At 39.6% G+C, this 25341-nt stretch overlaps 3 protein-coding genes across 3 annotated transcripts; all 3 read right to left on the reverse strand.

Moving 5' to 3' along the window:
• Nucleotides 1-783: 783 nt before the first annotated feature.
• LOC117304002 lies at nt 784-6072 on the reverse strand. The gene is made up of 3 exons (XM_033788480.1): nt 5974-6072; nt 4533-4632; nt 784-2740 (listed from the first exon to the last, which is right to left on the reverse strand). Exon 3 carries the CDS (start codon nt 2713-2715, stop codon nt 784-786), a length of 1932 nt encoding a protein of 643 aa, XP_033644371.1. The 5' UTR covers nt 2716-2740; nt 4533-4632; nt 5974-6072.
• A 2637-nt stretch (nt 6073-8709) lies between these two features.
• LOC117303790 (E3 ubiquitin-protein ligase TRIM71-like) lies at nt 8710-23872 on the reverse strand. The gene is made up of 4 exons (XM_033788150.1): nt 23495-23872; nt 22064-22156; nt 12426-12526; nt 8710-12034 (listed from the first exon to the last, which is right to left on the reverse strand). The coding sequence occupies exon 4, from the start codon at nt 12007-12009 to the stop codon at nt 10078-10080; it is 1932 nt and encodes a 643-aa protein (XP_033644041.1). The 5' UTR covers nt 12010-12034; nt 12426-12526; nt 22064-22156; nt 23495-23872; the 3' UTR covers nt 8710-10077.
• Nucleotides 17082-20255, reverse strand: LOC117304004 (E3 ubiquitin-protein ligase TRIM56-like). The gene has a single exon (XM_033788481.1). It carries the CDS (start codon nt 20253-20255, stop codon nt 18324-18326), a length of 1932 nt encoding a protein of 643 aa, XP_033644372.1. The 3' UTR covers nt 17082-18323.
• Nucleotides 23873-25341: the final 1469 nt, after the last annotated feature.

The following is a 25341-nucleotide window of genomic DNA, read 5'->3' on the forward strand; positions in this document are numbered from 1 at the left end:
AGCTGTAAATGATTTAAAAGTAAGTTAAAAGTTTGCGGATAGCAACCATATTAAGATAGTTTTTACGATTTTGATTTCTCTTTTCCCACAGTTCACTCTTGAGAAATTCGATGCTAACTTGACACCATTGGCCATTTTTCGGATCTGGGATCCCTACAACCTTGTTAGTATCTCGTGTCAATGCTTCGGTTTGCTGTCAACAATCTAAAGTGATTTATCAGACTTGGTTACGGTTCTTACTGGAGACGTTGTCTTCTCATAGTAAGGTATTTACATGTTACATGAGAGCTGCTCATCATCAACCAACATTCGTAGCTCTACACTCTTTGCAATCTAGGTGGCTGCTTATAAAATGAAAAATCGTGGAGTCTAGTAAAACCACGTTTTCCTAGCTAGATAACTGTACATGAAGCTTGGAGTTTCCTCCTGAGCGGTCTCTGGCTGTGATTTACCTCACAATAATTGTCACGATTTTGCATCATACCATTCTTTGTTTGGTTAACCGGAACATCGGGACATTACTTTATAAATGACTCAATGCAAAGCGAGAGTCGAACAATCATAAAAGCTTTTGGTACGTTTTGAATACTATTTTGAATGTACATTTTGTCCAAAATGAGAATGTTTACATTCTTGTCGAAAGACTGGGTTAGTCTCTAATTTGATTTTAGCTATGCATTTGTGCACAAATGCAATCATGTCTAGATTATTATGGTTCAACTTAGTGAATTTCCTTGTTATTCACGATATTGTACCATTTTCGACCATGACGTCATCGACACTTTACAAACGATGCAAGACCTTGACCGAGTGCATCTCAGCCACGATAAGGTCACCGGTAGGAGTAAACGTCATGCCAAGAGGATTGTACAAGCCACGAGCAACACAGCCGATGTGCTCACCTAATGCATCGTAATGATGAATCTCAAAGATTCCCCGGTCACCACAATAAACAGACACATAGATGTCTCCAGCATCGTCGCAGCATAGTCCCAGCGGTTTTACAGGTTTGCCATCAATGGAGGTGCTGATATTGAACACCTCGTTTCCCATGAAATCCAGACAAACAAGTTTCATCTTCTCGAAGTTTGTAAAAATCAGACGCTCCTTGCTGCTTACAGATAGAAACCAGTAATAAATATCGTCATGACGTATTGTGGAAATAATGGATCCATCCATATTATGCAGAGATATTACCTTTCTCTCACAGTCAGCCACTGCAATTCGATCTTTCTTGTCCACAGCAATACCACAAAGTAGACTCTCTGACTGCCCCTCGACGTGATCCTCTGAGGGTCTGAACTGACGAATATATCTCAGTTCTCCATCATAAACCTTTATATCCTCTCCGTCAGTAACCAGAAGCAGGTCATCAGAGGTCACGGCGGCACCAAAAGGTTGTTTTAGTTTACCGTCCTCTGATCCACTTTGAACACCTGTAGATTTGTAATTACCCTTTGATGTAAATGTGAATAGGCACCTGCTTGTATCAGTAACGACAATATCACCATTGCTGAAGCAAGCAACGTCTCTTGCACACTTGAACTCCCCCTCACCTTCCCCTTCTTTACCAAACTCTGTCTTCACCTCCCACTTCTCTTCCTCTAGTATTTCACCGAGATCTGCATCAGTGACGATATCATGACCTTTGAACCCGATGAATGACTTGCTATGCTGCACTGTTTGAAACTGGAGCTCTTTGTGGAAGTCTAAGTTGTGCATAACTTTTGGCTTCAGGTCCAGCAGCTCAAAGTTATCAGCATGATGCATCAAGTCATTGACTGAAGCTACGATCTGCTCTGCACGGCTCATCTTATCGTGATTGCTGCTCTGTGTGCTCTCAAATCCCTCACCTCTTTCTTGACCAATTTGAGTGATTCTTTCTTGAAGGAGGCGAGATGCATTTCTTATCTTAGTGATTTCCTCTTCCTCCTTAGCCACAATATCTCGAAGAGCCCGGTCGACCATGAGCTGTAATCTACGATGCGAGTGCTTGATAGAGTCGTCCACTTTTTGGAATTGTTTGCGACACTCGTCAAACTTCTGCAAGGCTTCATCAACAGCTCGACGATAAGATCGAATGGAATCATTGATCTCAGAGAGATTGTGGCTTGACGCTCGGTGATCAAACACCGCACATTTGAGACACACAAGTAAATCACACGTATCGCAATAGAAACACAGGTCCTGGTCACTGTGTTTTCGGCACTTTTGTGGCTCAGTTTTGTTCTTGTCTTTGGGTCGCTCATTTGACGAGCCGACAGCATCAACGATTTGATGATGCTTGTTTTTTTTTAGTTTTGCATGGTTTTTCAGACATGTTTTGCAAAAAATTGCATCACAGTCAACACACCGTGAGACATCTTCAAGACCTTCGTCGCACCAAACGCAAGTCAAGACAGGTGGGTTAATGTTCTTCTTTGGACCTTCAAGATTGATGACGTCATCAATAAGCGAGCTCAAGAAAAAGCAGCCAAGAAGATCCGACAATCCCCCGTCTGGGATTGACGTTTCTTTTTTACACATTGGGCAAATAATAGTGTCCGTCTTCGGATCCTGTTTGTCTATAAGTTCCTGAAGACATTTGAAGCAAAAGCTGTGCAGACAGTCCAGGATTTTCGGATTGGTGAACCGACTCAGGCAGATTGGGCATTCGATGTGTACATGGCTTATCTTGCAAGTGGTCTCAGTGGTGGGTAGTGCGGCTTCGGCCATCTTGATGAGAAAGGGGTTCTGTTACCTGATGAAATAAACCAATGTTCATTTTACAATCGGTAAGTTAGCCTGAACATCTGACGTCACACTTCGAGGCTTGTGAGTAACACCAGAGACTGGCCTCCAGTCGGCGTGTATCTTCACCTTTGACCTACATTCATTTCACAGAGATACGCAGTCAATGCAAGTACATATGCACATGCATGTAAGGTATACAATCACATTCTGGCTACGGGCCTTTATTTGTTGATCCTAAAAAACACAAACTTCAAAAACTCCGCTAATATTTCGTATAGCTTTCAAACATTTTGATCGAGTCAACCATGATTTTCTTTTGTACAAACTGAATTCCTACAATATTCATCCAAATGTATTAATTTTGTTACAAAGTTATCTAACTGGCAGAAAACATAGAGTAGTTGTGGATGGTTTTTCTTCCGAATGGAAAACAGTGCCCTCTGGAATTCCACAGGGTTCAATTCTAGGACCTCTCTTATTTACATTTTTTGTTAACGATCTTCCTGAATGTTTAAGTAATAAATGTTTACTTTATGCTGATGATCTGAAGGTTTTTCGTCAGATTGGTTGCACAGCCGATACTATTTCTTTGCAGGCTGACTTAGATAGAATTCTTGACTGGTCTAAAACATGGCGTCTATTTCTTAACGTTAACAAATGTAGCATTTTAACCCTGACTCTTAAGACGAAGCCTGTCAATTGATTATACCTTAGGTGATAATATTCTTACTCGTGTTGATGTCCAAAAAGATCTTGGTACTTTTATTGACAGCAGACTCACTTTCAACTCGCACGTTAATACTATTATCAAAAAAGCCAATCGCATGAGTGGTTTAGTATGGCGTAACTTTCGCTCCTTAAAGAATGAGCATGTTTTACGTACCTTGTTTTGTTCTCATCAGACCTAATCTTGAATTTTGTACCATTGTATTTAACTCTATTTCAGCCCATCAAGCACATAGACTAGATGGAGTTCAGTTTCGTTTTCTCAAATTTATTCATAGGACACTAAATAATGGCACTGTTTATAACTTGGATTATCTTGACCTATGTAAAATGTACAGACTTCCACCCCTTATACAGAGAAGAATATTGAATGACTGTCTATTTCTCTACAAATCTTTCCACAATCATTTTAGCAACACTGAGTTCAACCCCTTTGCCTTACATGTTCCTAACCGTAATACTAGACAGTCTATTAAACACATCTTATATGTGCCAAGGAATCGGGTAGATGTGACAAAGCGTGGCTTTTTGTCAAGGATTTCCTCCACATATAATAGTATCCATGGTTCTTGTGATGTGTTCGGAGCCCCTTCTCTTAATTCCTTTCGTGGTCAGGTTTTGAGTGCCATATCCTCTTCCAGTAACTAATGTATACATGTATTTACAGTGTTTTGTTTTATTTTATTTGGTATTGTTTACATCGATTTTTTTTTCCTTGTCTTTTTATCGTTTATTCTGTTTATAATTTAATGTAGGCTTTTGCTTTTAAAATTTATTTTAAATATATTTTCACAGTCGTTCATGGTGGTCTGTTTCTGTTCCCTATTTTATTTTACTTAATCTTCAATGTATGCTTTAATTTCCTTTCCTAAGATGATTCTATTTTAATTGTTAACTTTGTATATATCAGATTGTTTTTATATAGGCTATATGAATATTTCTTATTGTTTTTTTTGGTATCCTTTCCTGTAATTGGCGGCTCGTCCGCTGTTGGTTTGGTCAATAAATATATATATATATATGTATATATATAATTCAAATCGGTCACGTGCATTAAGACAACAAAGTCCTACCTCAAGCTGTAGATGCGACTGATGCTCACTGCGCACACTTAAACCTCTTTGATGAATCGGAAGTGGAAGATGGCCGGCGAACAGTAGGCCCTAATGGATTCTGTACGATAAACATTAATTACAAAAAAGTGAACCATCTTCGCCAACCTACAAAATGTACTTTGGTACTTCCGCAAAAGCAAATGGGCCATGGTTACCGGGTCATGGAGGGCTTATAAATCCCATGTAAGCAACAAAAAGCCAGACCATAGCTCTAGAGGGTGTGCGTAAAGCGCTCGCCTCTCACCAAGGTGACCCCGGTTCGATTCCCCGTCAGGGCTATATATCAGTTGAGTTGTGTAGTGGTTCTCTGCTGTGCCACGAGGGTTTTCCAGACCATCCCGTTTTCCTCCCTCGGGAAAAAATCAAACACTTTCGATCTTGGCTGTGCTCCGTGGTCATAATGGGTTGATTGATGTGGCTGGCAACCAAAGACGCGCCCTTGCATGCCTGCTTCTCGTACACGTTGTAGCCGCGTCCTTCGCAATTCAGCTCTTAGCTGCGAGTAAGGATGGTTAGCCCCCCAAATTATTATTATTACTATTATTATATATCAAATAATAAACCACAAGGGAAACTGACTGGGTGCATTTTTAAATGATTTAGGATTGAACAAAGAAAAATTGACTAGAGCGGGATTTGAACCAACGACCTCCGGTTAAACGTGCCGGCGCTCCACCAACTGAGCTATCTAGCCCTATGTTGGTGGTCTCCAACAAGTAGTTTCTCAGAACTGAAAAAACCCATCGTACTCTACCACACATGGTTCAATGGTGCAAAACTTCATAATAGCCTTATACACATTGTACAAACTCTGTGCCTACATGTGCACCGTTTAATACCAACCATTGTGCTAGTGGGTGCTACATGATGATTATCTCACATATCAATGGATGGTGTTTGTGTCATAGAGCTATTATAGCCATCATGGTTTGTGCATAGGGCAAGGAACAGCTCTATGGTTCGTGGAAATAGAAAATGAATGATGTGACAAATAAATAAAAGAACTATTATGAACGAATGATTAAGAATAAGATTAAGAATTAAACACGAAGACTTCAGTCTAGTGTAGTTGTGTTTCATGGAAAAACAAAAAACTTCTATAATACTAAAAACATCGGTAATGGTGTTTTATTCAATACATCACAAAATACAAGACCGTGCACTACTGTTTATACATGGAGGTAGAATAGAGCTAAGTTCATGTACATGTAAATTACATGTATGTACTGTACACGTACTGTAGTGTAGGTGTGAACCATGTGTGAACTAGTAGTAGCAAAAACCTGTCACCTGTGTCACTTCATGGTTCATGGAGGTAGAAATAGCCCCCATGCCATAGATGGTCATCATGTTCATTAAAATTAAGACAACATAGACTCTAGATCAGGTAAAGTCCTACCTCAAGCTGTCGATGTGACTAATGCTCACTGCGTACACCTGAACTTCTTCGTTGGATATCAAGTGGAATATTGCTGGTTGTAACGTTCAAAAAGCAGTGCACCCCTTCGCCAACTAACTCGACACCGATGTGTGTGCATGTATTCAGTAGTACACGCCCAGATCTGCTGTGTGTAAATGCACTAGTAGCAATTTCTCCCTACTGGAAAAACCCACTGTGCTGCATCCTACGGTGGCCTGTTGCAACCATTACGATAGTGTGCACTGAATGATAATTTCCTCATTTCAATGACATTTCGTATCTGATGTGTGCTGTGGAACTTGATGTTTTTTAAGTCTAATATAATTGAATATTGAATAATTAAGTACTGGCTGGTTGAACATTGAATCTGGTTAAAGGCGGTGGACACTATTGGTAATTACTCAATATAATTATTAGCATTAAACCTCACTTGGTAAAGAGTAATGGGGAGAGGTTGGCAGTATAAACATTGTGAGAAACGGCTCCCTCTGAAGTGGAGTAGCTTTCGAGACAGAAGTAATTTTCCACGAATTTGATTTCGAGACCTCAAGTTTAGAACTTGAGGTCTCGAAATCAACCATCTTAACGCACACAACTTCGTGTGACTAGGGTGTTTTCTTCTTTCATTATTATCTCGCAACTTTGATGACCGATTGAGCTCAAATTTTCACAGGTTAGTTATTTTATTCATATGTTTAGATACACCAACTGTGAAGGCTAGTCTCTGACAGTTACCAATAGTGTCCACTGCCTTTAAACATTGAATCTGGCTGGTTAAACTAAGCCATTAGATACTTTCGGTACAGGGAAAAAAAAAAGAATTCACAGATTTACAAATAACTTAAAGCCATTGGACACTTTCGGTAAACAGTATTGTCCAAGGCCCACACTTCGTGTATCACAACTGATATACAAAGTAAAAAACCTGTGAAAATTTAGGCTCAATTGGTCATCGGAGTCAGGAGAAAATAACGGGTAAAACCACAGCCTTGTTTCCGCACATTTCGCCGTGTCATGACATGTTTTTAATTGTTTTGTGCACGCGGTATACATGGAACACCGTACCTTCCGACTTCAGTTTTCGTACCCCACCTACGTCATAACACCATGAACTGTGTGCATTGAACATGACCTTCCACAATCGTGTCTGCCGTATCAACATTGTATGCAAATAACTGACATAGTGTAAACCACTTGACTTTTATGATACTACAAGCACAATCCAGTTTGCTGCTTTTCACGGTACATCATGTTCTCGGGGAACCTATTCTCAAAATGGCGTTCAGTGCATGCCATTGAGATATGAATAGTTTTTCGTTGAGTACATTTGGGTACTGATTCCTGTTTGGCAAGTTATAAATGGCTACTGTGGAAGGAAGGTATATGAAAACAGACGATACGTTTTGCTATATGGTTTCCACATGCTTCAAAGAAGGACCAGTTACCCATAAAAACAACTGCGAGTAGGAATGTCAAACAAGAATAACTATTACAGGCAATGATGACTCCCCATATACTGATATGGCGAGCGTGTAAGACAGTGGCTGCGTGTGACGTCATCAGTGGAAGGGGTCAAAGGGCGGAAGTTCCTTCCGCCGCAAATAGACGCCTCTTGAAAATGAATTCGCTAATAAGAATATTGGTGCAGGATTTCTTTTGAATTTTAATAAAAGACAGGAGAGCGGGTGGGGTCCTGTGGGTTGTTTTTAGTTTGTGAGAAAAGGCTGCTCCGAGGGGAGTTGGGGCAGGGGGGGGGGGTGTGTCTCGTGACACTGGTGGAAGGTAATACGGACTGATAGTGTTAAACCAATGATGTTTTTTGCTGTTTATTTGTTTGTTCGTCCGTTCCCCCCTTTTTATAGGGGGGGGGGGTAGTTCTGACCTATTGGGCTTAGAGGTCACGTTTATAGTAAATCAATTAATCCTTTTGAGGAAGTTTTGGGATAAAGAGAATAATGTATGTTGGTGATGCCTGTCTTAGGTTTCCCTACAAATGGTTTTATTATTGTTGATGCTTCATTGAATCGAACCTTCTTGGTATTTTACCACCAACATGGCGACATCCCGTCTTCTATTTATAACCTTTGCCATAATATAAAGATAGCAAAAAAAGTAACGCGGCTGTTGTAAAAGCACATATAATTTTAAACTTGTTACTCGTATTCAAAAAATGAAAATACACCGAAACGGAAAATTTTATTATGGTGATTTTGACACCTTGTTTGTTACAATCGGTCGAGTATTGTTGTCGCGGTATGTGCCCAGTTCCATTGTTGCAGTAACTCTTATTGACATGATTACTCTCTCCTCTGATTCAGCGTGAAGCTAATAGCGGGAATTTTGAAAAGCTGTTCTTGTCAATAGGAGTTACTGCAACAATGCAAATAGGCACCTTCCACCTGTAAGCACATACCGCAACAACAATACTCGACCGATTATAACAACCGAGGTGTCAAAATCACCGTTATTAAATTTGTCCGTCTCCTGGTATTATCAATTTTAGAATACGAGTTATAAGTTTAAAGTTATAGGTGCTTTTACAACAGCTGGGCGTTACTTTTTTGCTGTCTTTAGTCAAGATATATGCAACGAACTCGTACATGGTTCAGTACACTATGTGTAGGGGGGGGGGGGGTGGGGAATGTTGATTATATTGGCCCTAGTATGAACACCAATAAAAACCTTTAAGAACTGAAGAATAAACTTCTTGCCGCGGAGAGTTGATTTGATGGTTTATTCTTAAAAACTTAAGTTCAACTTGAATAAAGCTTTAGGGAATCAAATTACAGTTGAATCTTATAAATTTCTTCAGTTTACTAGAACTACATATTAAAATGATTTAACGGTAGAATAGCAAGAAAATACATTGTCTACCAACCACAGTATTTAGTTACATACATATTGTTCGAAAGTCCGACAAACCAAAGATTTGAAATGTAACTATTATTATCAATTGAGTGATTTAGTTCGAATAGGAAGTGCATAGCGGTAGCGCAAAGCAAATGCATTTTACAAGCCTTTATTTTTTTATATATTTTCTTTTTTGTCTTCATTAGGTAGCATTATGTTATACACTAAACATTATTAACTGTCATGTCTGAAGGTGGCGCCCTAGCATTGCCTCTGTATCCAACGGCATATCTGAAGTAAAACTGTACTATTATTCAAAAATTGCATCGATTTTTCGAAGAATGATAACATCAGTTACTTCAATTGTTAATTATTTACTTATCAAGTGAAGGCTTTTTCCTTTATTTTAAAACGTGGCGTGATTATAAAAATAAGGCCATACGGTCCGAAGCATAAAGGCAATCAAAGGGCACTTAAATTTAAAAGCTGTAAATGATTTAAAAGTAAGTTAAAAGTTTGCGGATAGCAACCATATTAAGATAATTTTTACGACTTTTATTTCTCTTTTCCCACAGTTCACTCTTGAGAAATTCGATACTAACTTGACACCATTGGCCATTTTCCGGATCTGGGATCCCTACAACCTTGTTAGTATCTCGTGTCAATGCTTCGGTTTGCTGTCAACAATCTAACGTGATTTATCAGACTTGGTTACGGTTCTTACTGGAGACGTTGTCTTCTCATAATAAGGTATTTACATGTTACATGAGAGCTGCTCATCATCAACCAACATTCGTAGCTCTACATTCTTTGCAATCTAGGTGGCTGCTTATAAAATGGAAAATCATGGAGTCTTGTAAAACCACGTTTTCCTAGTTAGATAACTGAACATGAAGCTTGGAGTTTCTTCTGAGCGGTCTCTGGTTGTGATGTACCTCTATGCTCACAAAAATTGTCACGGTTTTACGTCATACCACCTTTTAGTTTGGTTAACCGGAACAGCGGGACATTACTTTATAAATGACTCAATGCAAAGCGAGAGTCCAACAATCATAAAGTTATTGGTACATTTGAATAATATTTTCAATGTACATTTAGTCCGGACAGATTTACATTCTTGTCGAATGACTTGGTAAGTCTATCGTTTATTTATTATTGACTAACTTTGTAAGTTGTTATTTTCCTTATCATTCACAATATTGCATCATTTTCGGCCATGACGTCACTGACACTTCAAAAACGATGCAAGACCTTGACCGAGTATAAATCAGTCACGATGAGGTCACCGGTAGGGGTAAAGGTCATGCCAAGAGGACGGTACAAATCACGAGCTACACAGCCGATGTGCTCACCTGAGGCATCGTAGTGATGAATCTCATTGGTTCCCCAGCCATCGTAATGAACAGAAACATAGATGTCTCCAGCATCGTCGCAACACACACCAACAGGTTTTGCAAGTTTGCCGCCAATGGAGGTGCTGATATTGAACACCTCGTTTCCCATGAAATCCACACAAACGAGTTTCCTCTTGAGATAATTTGTGAAGATCAGACGCTCCTTGCAGCTTGCAGATAGTAAGCAGTAAATATCGTCATGATGTATTGTGGAAAAATTGGATCCATCCATATTATGAAGAGATATTACCTTTCTCTTACAGTCAGCCACTGCAATTCGATCTTTCTTGTCCACAGCAATACCACGAAGTAGACTCTCTGACTGCCCCTCGACTTGATCCTCTGAGGGTCTGAACTGACGAATATATCTCAGTTCTCCATCATAAACCTTTATATCCTCTCCGTCAGTAACCAGAAGCAGGTCATCAGAGGTCACGGCGACGCCAACAGGTTGTTTTAGTTTACCGTCCTCTGATCCACTTTGAACACCAGTAGATTTGTAATTACCCTTTGATGTAAATGTGGATAATATCCGCCTCATTGAATCAGTAACGACAATGTCACCATTGCTCAAGCAAGAGACGTCCAGTGCACACGTGAACTCCCCATCACCTTCCCCTTCTTTACCAAACTCCGTCTTCACCTCCCACTTTTCTTCCTCTAGTATTTCACCGAGATCTGCATCAGTGACAATATCGTGACCTTTGAACCCGATGAATGACTTGCTATGCTGCACTGTTTGAAACTGGAGCTCTTTGTGGAAGTCTAAGTTGTGCATAACTTTTGGCTTCAGGTCCAGCAGCTCAAAGTTATCAGCATGATGCATCAAGTCATTGACTGAAGCTACGATCTGCTCTGCACGGCTCATCTTATCGTGATTGCTGCTCTGTATGCTCTCAAATCCCTCACCTCTTTCCTGACCGATTCGAGTGATTCTTTCTTGAAGGAGGCGAGATGCATTTCTTATCTTAGTGATTTCCTCTTCCTCCTTAGCCACAATATCTTGAAGAGCCTGGTCGACCATGAGCTGTAATCTACGCTGTGAGTGCTTGATAGAGTCATCCACTTTTTGGAACTGCTTGCGACACTCGTCAAACTTCTGCAAGGCTTCATCAACAGCTCGACGATAAGAACGAATGGAATCATTGATTTCAGAGAGATTGTGGTTTGACGCTCGGTGATCGAGCACTGCACATTTTGGACACACAAGTATATCACACGTGTCGCAATAGAAACACAGTTCCATGTCAGTGTGTTTTCGGCACTTTGGTGCTTTAGTTTTGTCCTTGTCTTTGGGTCGTTCATTTGATGAGTCGACAGCATTAACGATTTGATGATGCCTGTTACTTTTTGGCTTTGCGTGGTTTTTCAGACATGTCTTGCAAAAACTAGCATCACAGTCAACACACCGCGAGACATCTTCAAGACCTTCGTCGCACCAAACGCAAGTCAAGACAGGTGGGTTAATGTTCTCCTTCGGACCTTCAAGATTGATGACGTCATCGATAAGCGAGCTCAAGAAAAAGCAGCTAAGAAGATCCGACAATCCCTCATCTGGGATTGGCGTTTCTTTTTTACACATTGGGCAAATAATAAGATCCTTCTTCGGATCCTGTTTGTCTATAAGTTCCTGAAGACATTTGAAGCAGAAGCTGTGCAGACAGTCCAGGATTTTCGGATTAGTGAAGCGACTCAGGCAGATTGGGCATTCGATGTGTACATGTCTTATCTTGCAAGTGGTCTCAGTGGTGGGTAGTGCAGCTTCGGCCATCTTGATGAGAATGGGCTCCTGTTATCTGATGAAACAAACCAATGTTCATTTTACAATCGGTAAGTTAGCCTGAACATCTGACGTCACACTTCGAGGCTTGTGAGTAACGCCAGAGACTGGCCTCCAGCCGGCGTGTATCTTCACCTTTGACCTACATTCATTTCACAGAGATACGCAGTCAATGCAAGTACATATGCACATGCATGTAAGGTATACAATCTTATTCTGGCTACGGGCCTTTATTTATTGATCCTAAAAAACACAAACTTCAAAAACTCCGCTCATATTTCGTATAGCTTTCAAACATTTTGTCAGATAGGATTCAAACAAGAGCGTGTACTGTGTGAACCAAAAAGTGTTTCTACAAAAGGTTACAATTCTAATCGGTCGCGTGCATTAAGACAACAAAGTCCTACCTCAAGCTGTAGATGTGACTAATGCTCACTGCGCACACATGAACCTCTTTGATGAATCGGAAGTGGAAGATGGCCGGCGAACAGTAATGGATTCTGTAATTCTGTACAACAAACAAAGTTTAAAACATAAATTACAAAAAAAGTGCACCATCTTCGCCAACCTACAAAAGGTACTTTGGTACTTCCGCAAAAGCAAATGAACCATGGTTACCGGGTCATGGAGGGCTTATAAATCCCATGTAAGCAACAAAAAGCCAGACCATAGCTCTAGAGGGTGTGCGTAAAGCGCCCGCCTCTCACCAAGGTGACCTCGGTTCGATTCCCCGGCAGGGCCATGAGTTGAGTTGTGCGTTGGCTCTCTGCTGTGCCACGTGGGTTTTCCAGACCATCCCGTTTTCCTCCCTCGGGAAAAATCAAACACTTTCGATCTTGGCTGTGCTCCGTGGTCATAATGGGTTGATTGATGTGGCTGGCAACCAAAGGCGCGTCCTTGCATGCCTGCTTCTCGTACACGTTGTAGCCGCGTCCTTCGCAATTCAGCTCTTAGCTGCGAGTAAGGATGGTTAGCCCCCCAAATTATTATTATTACTATTATAATATCAAATAATAAACCACAAGGGAAACTGACTGGGTACATTTTTAAATGATTTAGGATTGAACAAAGAAAAATTGACTAGAGCGGGATTTGAACCAACGACCTCCGGTTTAACGTGCCGGCGCTCTACCAACTGAGCTATCTAGCCCTATGTTGGTGGTCTCCAACAAGTAGTTTCTCAGAACTGGGAAAACCCATCGTACTCTACGACACATGGTTCAATGGTGCAAAACTTCATAATAGCATTATACACATTGTACACACTCTGTGCCTACATGTGCACCGTTTAATACCAACCATTGTGCTAGTGGGTGCTACATGATGATTATCTCACATATCAATGGATGGTGTTTGTGTCATAGAGCTATTATAGCCATCATGGTTTGTGCATAGGGCAAGGAACAGCTCTATGGTTCGTGGAAATAGAAAATGAATGATGTGACAAATAAATACAAGAACTATTATGAACGAATGATTAAGAATAAGATTAAGAATGAAACACGAAGACTTCAGTCTAGTGTAGTTGTGTTTCATGAAAAACAAAAAACTTCTATAATACTAAAAACATCGGTAATGGTGTTTCATTCAATACATCACAAAAACAAGACCGTGCACTACTGTTTATAGTCATATCATGGAGGTAGAATAGAGCTAAGTTCATGTACATGTACTGTAGTGTTTAGTGTGAACAAGTAGCATAAACCTGTCACCACCTGTGTCACTTCATGGTTCATGGCGGTAGAAATAGCCCCCATGCCATAGATGGTCATCATGTTCATTAAAATTAAGACAACATAGACTCTAGATCAGGTAAAGTCCTACCTCAAGCTGTCGATGTGACCATATGTGACTAATGCTCACTGCGTACACCTGAACTTCTTCGTTGGAATATTGCTGGTTGTAACGTTCAAAAAGCAGTGCACCCCTTCGCCAACTAACTCGACACCGATGTGTAGGTGTGAATGTATTCAGTAGTACACGCCCAGATCTGCTGTGCGTAAATGCACTAGTAGCAATTTCTCCCTACTGGAAAAACCCACTGTGCTGCATTCTACGGTGGCCTGTTGCAACCATTGCGATAGTGTGCACTGAATGATAATTTCCTCATTTCAATGACATTTCGTATCTGATGTGTGCTGTGGAACTTGATGTTTTTTAAGTCTAATATAATTGAATATTGAATAATTAAGTACTGGCTGGTTGAACATTGAATCTGGTTAAAGGCGGTGGACACTATTGGTAATTACTCAATATAATTATTAGCATTAAACCTCACTTGGTAAAGAGTAATGGGGAGAGGTTGGCAGTATAAAACATTGTGAGAAACGGCTCCCTCTGAAGTGGAGTAGTTTTCGAGATAGAAGTAATTTTCCACGAATTTGATTTCGAGACCTCAAGTTTAGAACTTGAGGTCTCGAAATCAACCATCTAAACGCACACAACTTCGTGTGACTAGGGTGTTTTCTTCTTTCATTATTATCTCACAACTTTGATGACCGATTGAGCTCAAATTTTCACAGGTTAGTTATTTTATGCATATGTTGAGATACACCAACTGTGAAGGCTAGTCTTTGACAGTTACCAATAGTGTCCACTGCCTTTAAACATTGAATCTGGCTGGTTAAACTAAGCCATTAGATACTTTCGGTACAGGGAAAAAAAAGAATTCACAGATTTACAAATAACTTAAAGCCATTGGACACTTTCGGTAAACAGTATTGTCCAAGGCCCACACTTCGTGTATCACAACTGATATACAAAATAACAAACCTGTGAAAATTTAGGCTCAATCGGTCATCGGAGTCAGGAGAAAATAACGGGTAAAACCCCACCCTTGTTTCCGCACGTTTCGCCGTGTCATGACATGTTTTTAATTGTTTTGTGCACGCGGTATACATGGAACACCGTACCTTCTGACTTCAGTTTTCGTACCCCACCTACGTCATAACACCATGAACTGTGTGCATTGAACATGACCTTCCACAATCGTGTCTGCCGTATCAACATTGTATGCAAATAACTGACATAGTGTAAACCATTTGACTTTTATGATACTACAAGCACAATCCAGTTTGCTGCTTTTCACGGTACATCATGTTCTCGGGGAACCTATTCTCAAAATGGCGTTCATGCATGCCATTGAGATATGAATAGTTTTTCGTTGAGTACATTTGGGTACTGATTTCTGTTTGGCAAGTTATACCATGGAGGTAGAATTACATGGCTATCTGTGGAAGGAAGGTTTTGAAAACAGACAATACGTTTTGCTATATGGTTTCCACATGCTTCAAAAAAGGACCAGTTACCCATAAAAACAACTGCGAGTAAGAATGTCTAACAAGAATAATTATTACAGGCAATTATGACTCCCCATATGCTGATATGGCGAGCGTGTAAGACAGTGGCTGCGTGTGACGTCATCAGTGGAAGGGGTCAAAGGGCGGAAGTTCCTTCCGCCGCAAAGAGACGCCTTTTGAAAATGAACTCGCTAAAAAGAATATTGGTGCAGGATTTCTTTTGAATTTTAATAAAAGACAGTAGAGCGGGTGGGGTCCTGTGGGTTGTTTTTAGTTTGTGAGAAAAGGCTGCTCCGAGGGGAGTGGGGGGGGGGGGTGTTTCGTGACACTGGTGGAAGGTAATACGGACTGATAGTGTTAAACCAATGATGTTTTTTGCTGTTTATTTGTTTGTTCGTCCGTTCCCCCTTTTTTAGGGGGAGGGGGTAGTTCTGACCTATTGGGGTTAGAGGTCACGTTTATAGTAAATCAATTAATCCTTTTGAGGAAGATAAAGAGAATAATGTATGTTGGTGATGCCTGTCTTAGGTTTCCCTACAAATGGTTTTATTATTGTTGATGCTTCATTGAATCGAACCTTCTTGGTATTTTACCACCAACATGGCGACATCCCGTCTTCTATTTATAACCTTTGTCATAATATTAAGACAGCAAAAAAAGTAACGCGGCTGTTGTAAAAGCACATATAATTTTAAACTTGTTACTCCTATTCAAAAAATTAAAATACACCGAAACGGACAATTTTATTACGGTGATTTTGACACCTTGTTTGTTACAATCGGTCGAGTATTGTTGTTGCGGTATGTGCCCAGTTCCACAGTGTTGCAGTAACTCTTATTGACATGATTACTCTCTCTCTGATTCAGCGTGAAGCTAATAGCAGAAATTTTGAAAAGCTGTTCTTGTCAATAGCAGTTACTGCAACAATGCAAGTAGGCACCTTCCACCTGTAAGCACTTACCGCGACAACAATACTCGACCGATTATAACAACCGATGTGTCAAAATCACCGTAATTAAATTTTCCGTATCCTGGTATTATCAATTTTAGAATACGAGTTACAAGTTTAAAATTATAGGTGCTTTTACAACAGCTGGGTTACTTTTTTTGCTGTCTTTAGTAAAGATATTATATGCAACGAGCTCGTACATATTAATTTCGGTTTTTACACATACATGGTTCAGTACACTATGTGTAGGGGGGGGGGGGACATGTTGATTACATTGGCCCTGGTATGAACACCAAGAAAAACCTTTAAGAATTGAAGAATAAACTTCTTTCCGCGGAGAGTTAATTTGATGGTTTATTCTTAAGAACTTAAGTTCAACTTGAATAACGCTTTAGGGAATCAAATTACAGTTGAATCTTATAAATTTCTTCAATTTACTAAAACTACATATTAAAATGATTTAACGGTAGAATAGCAGGAAAATACATTGTCTACCAACTACCAAACACAGGCAGTGGACACTATTGGTAATTACTCAAAATAATTATTATCATAAAACCTTTCTTGATTACGAGTAATGGGGAGAGGTATGGTATCAAACATTGTGAGAAACAGCTCCCTCTAAAGTGACGTAGTTTTCTAGAAACAAATAATATTCCATGAACTTGATTTCGAGACCTCAGATTTAGAGTTTGAGGTCTCGAAATCAAGCATCTGAAAGCACACAACTTCGTGTGACAAGGGTGTTTTTTTTGTCATTACTATCTTGCAACTTCGACGACCAATTGAGCTCAAATTTGAACAGGTTTGTTATTTTATGCATATGTTGAGATACACCAAGTGAGAAGACTGGTCTTTGACAATTACCAATAGTGTCCAGTGTTTTTAATTATATTGTTTGAAAGTTAAACCAAAGATTTGAAAATTATCAATTGAGTGATTTGGTTCGAATAGGAAGTGAATAGCGGTAGCGCAAAGCAAATGCATTTTACAAGCCTTTAATTTTGTATATATTATTTTCTTTTTTGTCTTCATTGGGTAGCATTATGTTATACACTAAACATTATTAACTGTCATGTCTGAAGGTGGCGCCCTAGCATTGTTCTGTATCCAACGGCATGTCTGAAGTATAACTGTACTATTATTCAAAAATTGCATCGACTTTTCGAAGAATGATAACATCAGTTACTTCAATTGTTAATTATTTACTTATCAAATGAAGGCTTTTATTTTATTTTAAAACGTGGCGTGATTATAATAATAAGGCCATACGGTCTGAAGCATAAAGGCAATCAAAGGGCACTTAAATTTAAAAGCTGTAAATGATTTAAAAGTAAGTTAAAAGTTTGCGGATAGCAACCATATTAAGATAATTTTTACGATTTTTATTTCGCTTTTCCCACAGTTCACTCTTGAGAAATTCGATACTAACTTGACACCATTGGCCATTTTTCGGATCTGGGATCCCTACAACCTTGTTAGTATCTCGTGTCAATGCTTCGGTTTGCTGTCAACAATCTAAAGTGATTTATCAGACTAATTGGTTTAACAGTTCTTAAAGGAGCCGTTGTTTTCTCATAATTAATGTTACACGAGAGCTGCTAATCATCAATCACCATGCATATATCTCTACATTCTTTGTAATCTATGTGGCTGCTTATAAAATGCAAAAACATGGATTCTTAAAACCACGTTTTCCTTGCTAGATAACTGAACATGAAGCTTGGAGTTTCTTCTGAGCGGTCTCTGGTTGTGATGTACCTCTATGCTCACAATAATTGTCACGATATTACGTCATACCACCCTTTTGTTTGGTTAACCGGAACAGCGGGACATTACTTTATAAATGACTCAATGCAAAGCGAGAGTCGAACAATCATAAAGTTATTGGTACATTTGAATAATATTTTGAATGTACATTTTGTCCAAAATGAGAATATTCACATTCGTGTCGAAAGACTGGGTTAGTCTCTCGTTTATTTATTATTGTTCAACTTAGTGAATTTCCTTGTTATTCACGATATTGTACCATTTTCGACCATGATGTTCTGGACACTTTAAAAACGCAAGACCTTGACCGAGTATAAATCAGTCACGATGAGGTCACCGATAGGGGTAAATGTCATGCCAAAAGGACGGTACAAACCACGAGCTACACAGCCGATGTGCTCACCTGAGGCATCGTAGTGATGAATCTCATAGGTTTTCCGGCCATCGTTATAAACAGACACATAGATATCTCCAGCATCGTCGCAACACACACCAACAGGTGTTACATATTTACCGTCAATGGAGGTGCTGATATTGAACACCTCGTTTCCCATGAAATCCACACAAACAAGTTTCATCTTCTCGTAGTTTGTAAAAATCAGACGCTCCTTGCAGCTTACAGATAGAAAGCATTTGATATTAATATCGCCATGATGTATTGTGGAAATAATGGATCCATCCATATTATGGAGCGATATTACCTTTCTCTCACAGTCAGTCACTGCAATCCGACCTTTGTGGTCCACAGCAATACCTAGAAGTATACTCTCTGACTTCCCCTCGACTTCATTCTGTGAGGGTCTGAACTGACGAATGTATCTCAGTTCTCTATCATAAACCTTTACATCCTCTCCGTCAGTAACCAGAAGCAGGTCATCAGAGGTCACCGCGACACCAACAGGTTGTTTTAGTTTACCGTCCTCTGATCCACTTTGAACACCTGTAGATTTGTAATTACCCTTTGATGTAAATGTGGATAATAGGCACCTGCCTATATCAGTAACGACAGTGTCACCATTGCTGAAGCAAGCAACGTCAATTGCAAACTTGAACTCCCCCTCACCTTCCCCTTCTTCACCAAACTCTGTCTTCACCTCCCACTTCTCTTCCTCTAGTATTTCACCGAGATCTGCATCAGTGACGATATCATGACCTTTGAACCCGATGAATGACTTGCTATGCTGCACTGTTTGAAACTGGAGCTCTTTGTGGAAGTCTAAGTTGTGCATAACTTTTGGCTTGAGGTCCAGCAGCTCAAAGTTATCAGCATGTTGCATCAAGTCATTGACTGAAGCTACGATCTGCTCTGCACGGCTCATCTTATCGTGATTGCTGCTCTGTGTGCTCTCAAATCCCTCACCTCTTTCTTGACCAATTTGAGTGATTCTTTCTTGAAGGAGGCGAGATGCATTTCTTATCTTAGTGATTTCCTCTTCCTCAGCCACAATATCTCGAAGAGCCCGGTCGACCATGAGCTGTAATCTACGATGCGAGTGCTTGATAGAGTCGTCCACTATTTGGAATTGCTTGCGACACTCGTCAAACTTCTGCAAGGCTTCATCAACAGCTCGACGATAAGATCGAATGGAATCATTGATCTCAGAGAGATTGTGGCTTGACGCTCGGTGATCAAACACCGCACATTTGAGACACACAAGTAAATCACACGTATCGCAATAGAAACACAGGTCCTGGTCAGTGTGTTTTCGGCACTTTTGTGACTCAGTTTTGTTCTTGTCTTTGGGTCGCTCATTTGACAAGCCGACAGCATCAACGATTTGATGATGCTTGTTATTTTTTAGTTTTGCATGGTTTTTCAGACATGTTTTGCAAAAATTTGCATCACAGTCAACACACCGTGAGACATCTTCAAGACCTTCGTCGCACCAAACGCAAGTCAAGACAGGTGGGTTAATGTTCTTCTTCGGACCTTCAAGATTGATGACGTCATCAATAAGCGAGCTCAAGAAAAAGCAGCCAAGAAGATCCGACAATCCCCCGTCTGGGATTGACGTTTCTTTTTTACACATTGGGCAAATAATAGTGTCCGTCTTCGGATCCTGTTTGTCTATAAGTTCCTGAAGACATTTGAAGCAGAAGCTGTGCAGACAGTCCAGGATTTTCGGATTGGTGAACCGACTCAGGCAGATTGGGCATTCGATGTGTACATGGCTTATCTTGCAAGTGGTCTCAGTGGTGGGTAGTGCGGCTTCGGCCATCTTGATGAGAATGGGCTCCTGTTACCTGATAAAATATACCAATGTTCATTTTACAATCGGTAAGTTAGCCTGAACATCTGACGTCACACTTCGAGGCTTGTGAGTAACACCAGAGACTGGCCTCCAGTCGGCGTGTATCTTCACCTTTGACCTACATTCATTTCACAGAGATACGCAGTCAATGCAAGTACATATGCACATGCATGTAAGGTATACAATCACATTCTGGCTACGGGCCTTTATTTGTTGATCCTAAAAAACACAAACTTCAAAAACTCCGCTAATATTTCGTATAGCTTTCAAACATTTTGATCGAGTCAACCATGATTTTCTTTGTACAAACTGAATTCCTACAATATTCATCCAAATGTATTAATTTTGTTACAAAGCTATCTAACTGGCAGAAAACATAGAGTAGTTGTGGATGGTTTTTCTTCCGAATGGAAAACAGTGCCCTCTGGAATTCCACAGGGTTCAATTCTAGGACCTCTCTTATTTACATTTTTTGTTAACGATCTTCCTGAATGTTTAAGTAATAAATGTTTACTTTATGCTGATGATCTGAAGGTTTTTCGTCAGATTGGTTGCACAGCCGATACTATTTCTTTGCAGGCTGACTTAGATAGAATTCTTGACTGGTCTAAAACATGGCGTCTATTTCTTAACGTTAACAAATGTAGCATTTTAACCCTGACTCTTAAGAAGAAGCCTGTCAAATTTGATTATACCTTAGGTGATAATATTCTTACTCGTGTTGATGTCCAAAAAGATCTTGGTACTTTTATTGACAGCAGACTCACTTTCAACTCGCACGTCAATACTATTATCAAAAAAGCCAATCGCATGAGTGGTTTAGTATGGCGTAACTTTCGCTCCTTAAAGAATGAGCATGTTTTACGTACCTTGTTTTGTTCTCATCAGACCTAATCTTGAATTTTGTACCATTGTATTTAACTCTATTTCAGCCCATCAAGCACATAGACTAGATGGAGTTCAGTTTCGTTTTCTCAAATTTATTCATAGGACACTAAATAATGGCACTGTTTATAACTTGGATTATCTTGACCTATGTAAAATGTACAGACTTCCACCCCTTAGACAGAGAAGAATATTGAATGACTGTCTATTTCTCTACAAATCTTTCCACAATCATTTTAGCAACACTGAGTTCAACCCCTTTGCCTAACATGTTCCTAACCGTAATACTAGACAGTCTATTAAACACATCTTATATGTGCCAAGGAATCGGGTAGATGTGACAAAGCGTGGCTTTTTGTCAAGGATTTCCTCCACATATAATAGTATCCATGGTTCTTGTGATGTGTTCGGAGCCCCTTCTCTTAATTCCTTTCGTGGTCAGGTTTTGAGTGCCATATCCTCTTCCAGTAACTAATGTATACATGTATTTACAGTGTTTTGTTTTATTTTATTTGGTATTGTTTACATCGATTTTTTTTTTCCTTGTCTTTTTATCGTTTATTCTGTTTATAATTTAATGTAGGCTTTTGCTTTTAAAATTTATTTTAAATATATTTTCACAGTCGTTCATGGTGGTCTGTTTCTGTTCCCTATTTTATTTTACTTAATCTTTAATGTATGCTTTAATTTTCTTTCCTAAGATGATTCTATTTTAATTGTTAACTTTGTACATATCAGATTGTTTTTATACAGGCTATATGAATATTTCTTATTTTTTGGTATCCTTTCCTGTAATTGGCGGCTCGTCCGATGTTGGTTTGTTCAATAAATATATATATACATTTATATAATTCTAATCGGTCACGTGCACTAAGACAACAAAGTCCTACCTCAAGCTGTAGATGTGACTAATGCTCACTGTGCACACTTAAACCTCTTTGATGAATCGGAAGTGGAAGATGGCCGGCGAACAGTAATGGATTCTGTAATTATGTACGATAAACAAAGTTTAAAACATTAATTACAAAAAAGTGAACCATCTTCGCCAACCTACAAAATGTACTTTGGTACTTCCGCAAAAGCAAATGGGCCATGGTTACCGGGTCATGGAGGGCTTATAAATCCCATGTAAGTAACAAAAAGCCAGACCATAGCTCTAGAGGGTGTGCGTAAAGCGCTCGCCTCTCAACAAGGTGACCTCGGTTCGATTCCCCGCCAGGGCCATGAGTTGAGTTGTGCGTTGGCTCTTTGCTGTGCCACGAGGGTTTTCCAGACCATCCCGTTTTCCTCCCTCGGGAATAATCAAACACTTTCGGTCTTGGCTGTGCTCCGTGGTCATAATGGGTTGATTGATGTGGCTGGCAACCAAAGACGCGCCCTTGCATGCCTGCTTCTCGTACACGTTGTAGCCGCGTCCTTCGCAATTCAGCTCTTAGCTGCGAGTAAGGATGGTTAGCCCCCCAAATTATTATTATTACTATTATAATATCAAATAATAAACCACAAGGGAAACTGACTGGGTACATTTTTAAATGATTTAGGATTGAACAAAGAAAAATTGACTAGAGCGGGATTTGAAACAACGACCTCCGGTTTAACGTGCCGGCGCTCTACCAACTGAGCTATCTAGCCCTATGTTGGTGGTCTCCAACAAGTAGTTTCTCAGAACTGGGAAAACCCGTCATACTCTACCACACATGGTTCAATGGTGCAAAACTTCATAATAGCATTATACACATTGTACACACTCTGGGCCTACATGTGCACCGTTTAATACCAACCATTGTACTAGTGGGTGCTACATGATGATTATCTCACATATCAATGGATGGTGTTTGTGTCATAGAGCTATTATAGCCATCATGGTCAGGCATAGGGCAAGGAACAGCTTTATGGTTCGTGGAAATAGAAAATGAATGATGTGACAAATAAATAAAAGAACTATTATGAACGAATGATTAAGAATAAGATTAAGAATGAAACACGAAGACTTCAGTCTAGTGTAGTTGTGTTTCATGAAAAACAAAAAACTTCTATAATACTAAAAACATCGGTAATGGTGTTTCATTCAATACATCACGAACTACAAGACCGTGCACTACTGTTTATAGTCATATCATGGAGGTAGAATAGAGCTAAGTTCATGTACATGTAAATTACATGTATGTACTGTACACGTACTGTAGTGTTTAGTGTGAACTAGTAGCATAAACCTGTCACCTGTGTCACTTCATGGTTCATGGAGGTAGAAATAGCCCCCATGCCATAGATGGTCATCATGTGCATTAAAATTAAGACAACTCAATCAAGTTAAGTCCTACCTCAAGCTGTCGATGTGACTAATGCTCACTGCGTACACCTGAACTTCTTCGTTGGATATTAAGTGGAATATTGCTGGTTGTAACGTTAAAAAAGCAGTGCACCCCTTCGCCAACTTACTCGACACCTATGTGTGAATGTATTCAGTAGTACACGCGCAGATCTGCTGTGCGTAAATGCAATAGTAGAAATTTCTCACAACTGGAAAAACCCACTGCGCTGCATTCTACGGTGGCCTGTTGCAACCATTGCGATAGTGTGCACTGAATGATAATTTCCTCATTTCAATGACATTTCGTATCTGATGTGTGCTGTGGAACTTGATGTTTTTTAAGTCTAATATAATTGAATATTGAATAATTAAATACCTGGCTGGTTGAACATTGAATCTGGTTAAAGGCGGTGGACACTATTGGTAATTACTCAAAATAATTATTAGCATTAAACCTCACTTGGTAAAGAGTAATGGGGAGAGGTTGGCAGTATAAAACATTGTTAGAAACGGCTCCCTCTGAAGTGGAGTGCTTTTCGAGATAAAAGTAATTTTCCACGAATTTGTTTTCGAGACCTTAAGTTTAGAACTTGAGGTCTCGAAATCAACCATTTAAACGCACACAACTTCGTGTGACTAGGGTGTTGTTTTCTTCTTTCATTATTATCTCACAACTTTGAAGACCGATTGAGCTCAAATTTTCACAGGTTAGTTATTTTATGCATATGTTGAGATACACCAACTGTGAAGGCTAGTCTTTGACAGTTACCAATAGTGTCCACTGCCTTTAAACATTGCATCTGGCTGGTTAAACTAAGCCATTAGATACTTTCGGTACAGGAAAAAAAAATCACAGATTTACAAATAACTTAACAGTATTGTCCTAGGTCCACACTTCGTGTATCACAACTGATATACAAAATAACAAACCTGTGAAAATTTAGGCTCAATCGGTCATCGGAGTCAGGAGAAAATAACGGGGAAAACCCCACCCTTGTTTCCGCACGTTTCGCCGTGTCATGACATGTGTTTAAAATAAATCCGTAATTCTCGCCGGAAAAGATCACTGGAAGGACACCATAATTATAGGAAGGACAATGAAGAAGAAGCAAGTATAATATTTCGCTATACGACTACTGCTCTGCGCTTGCTTAGCGCTTACGGGGCTAGACTACTGCTCTCACAATTACTGGGAGTGGAGTGGGTGGGTAGTAATTGTTTTAACTTTGTGAAAATAGTGAATTTCTTTTCCCCCAGATATCTGAATTTCTTATGATTACTCTCTCCTCTGATTCAGCGTGAAGCTAATAACGGGAATTTTCCAAAAGCTGTTCTTGAAACGGAAAATTTTATTATGGTGATTTTGACACCTTGTTTGTTACAATCGGCCGAGTATTGTTGTCGCGGTATGTGCCAAGTTCCATTGTTACAGTAACTCTTATTGACATGATTACTCTCTCCACTGATTCAGCGTGAAGCTAATAGCGGGAATTTTTAAAAGCTGTTCTTGTCAATAGGAGTTACTGCAACAATGCAAATAGGCACCTTCCACCTGTAAGCACTTACCGCGACAACAATACTCGACCAATTTTAGAATACGAGTAACAAGTTTAAAATTATAGGTGCTTTTACAACAGCTGGGTTACTTTTTTTGCTGTCTTTAGTAAAGATACATGCAACGAACTCGTACATATTAATTTTGGTTTTTACACATACATGGTTCAGTGCACTATGTGTGGGGGGGGGGGGAACATGTTGATTATATTGGCCCTAGTATGAACACCAAGAAAAACCTTTAAGAATTGAAGAATAAACTTCTTTCCGCGGAGAGTTGATTTGATGGTTTATTCTTAAAAA

The sequence above is a fragment of the Asterias rubens genome, chromosome 20, assembly GCF_902459465.1.
Source record: "Asterias rubens chromosome 20, eAstRub1.3, whole genome shotgun sequence".
Classification (NCBI taxonomy): Eukaryota; Metazoa; Echinodermata; class Asteroidea; order Forcipulatida; family Asteriidae; genus Asterias; species Asterias rubens.

Coding starts and splice junctions, on each gene's coding strand:
- LOC117303790 (XM_033788150.1), bottom strand. CDS start 12,009: ATGGCCGAAGCTGCACTACCCACCACTGAGACCACTTGCAAGATAAGA.
- LOC117304002 (XM_033788480.1), bottom strand. CDS start 2,715: ATGGCCGAAGCCGCACTACCCACCACTGAGACCACTTGCAAGATAAGC.
- LOC117304004 (XM_033788481.1), bottom strand. CDS start 20,255: ATGGCCGAAGCCGCACTACCCACCACTGAGACCACTTGCAAGATAAGC.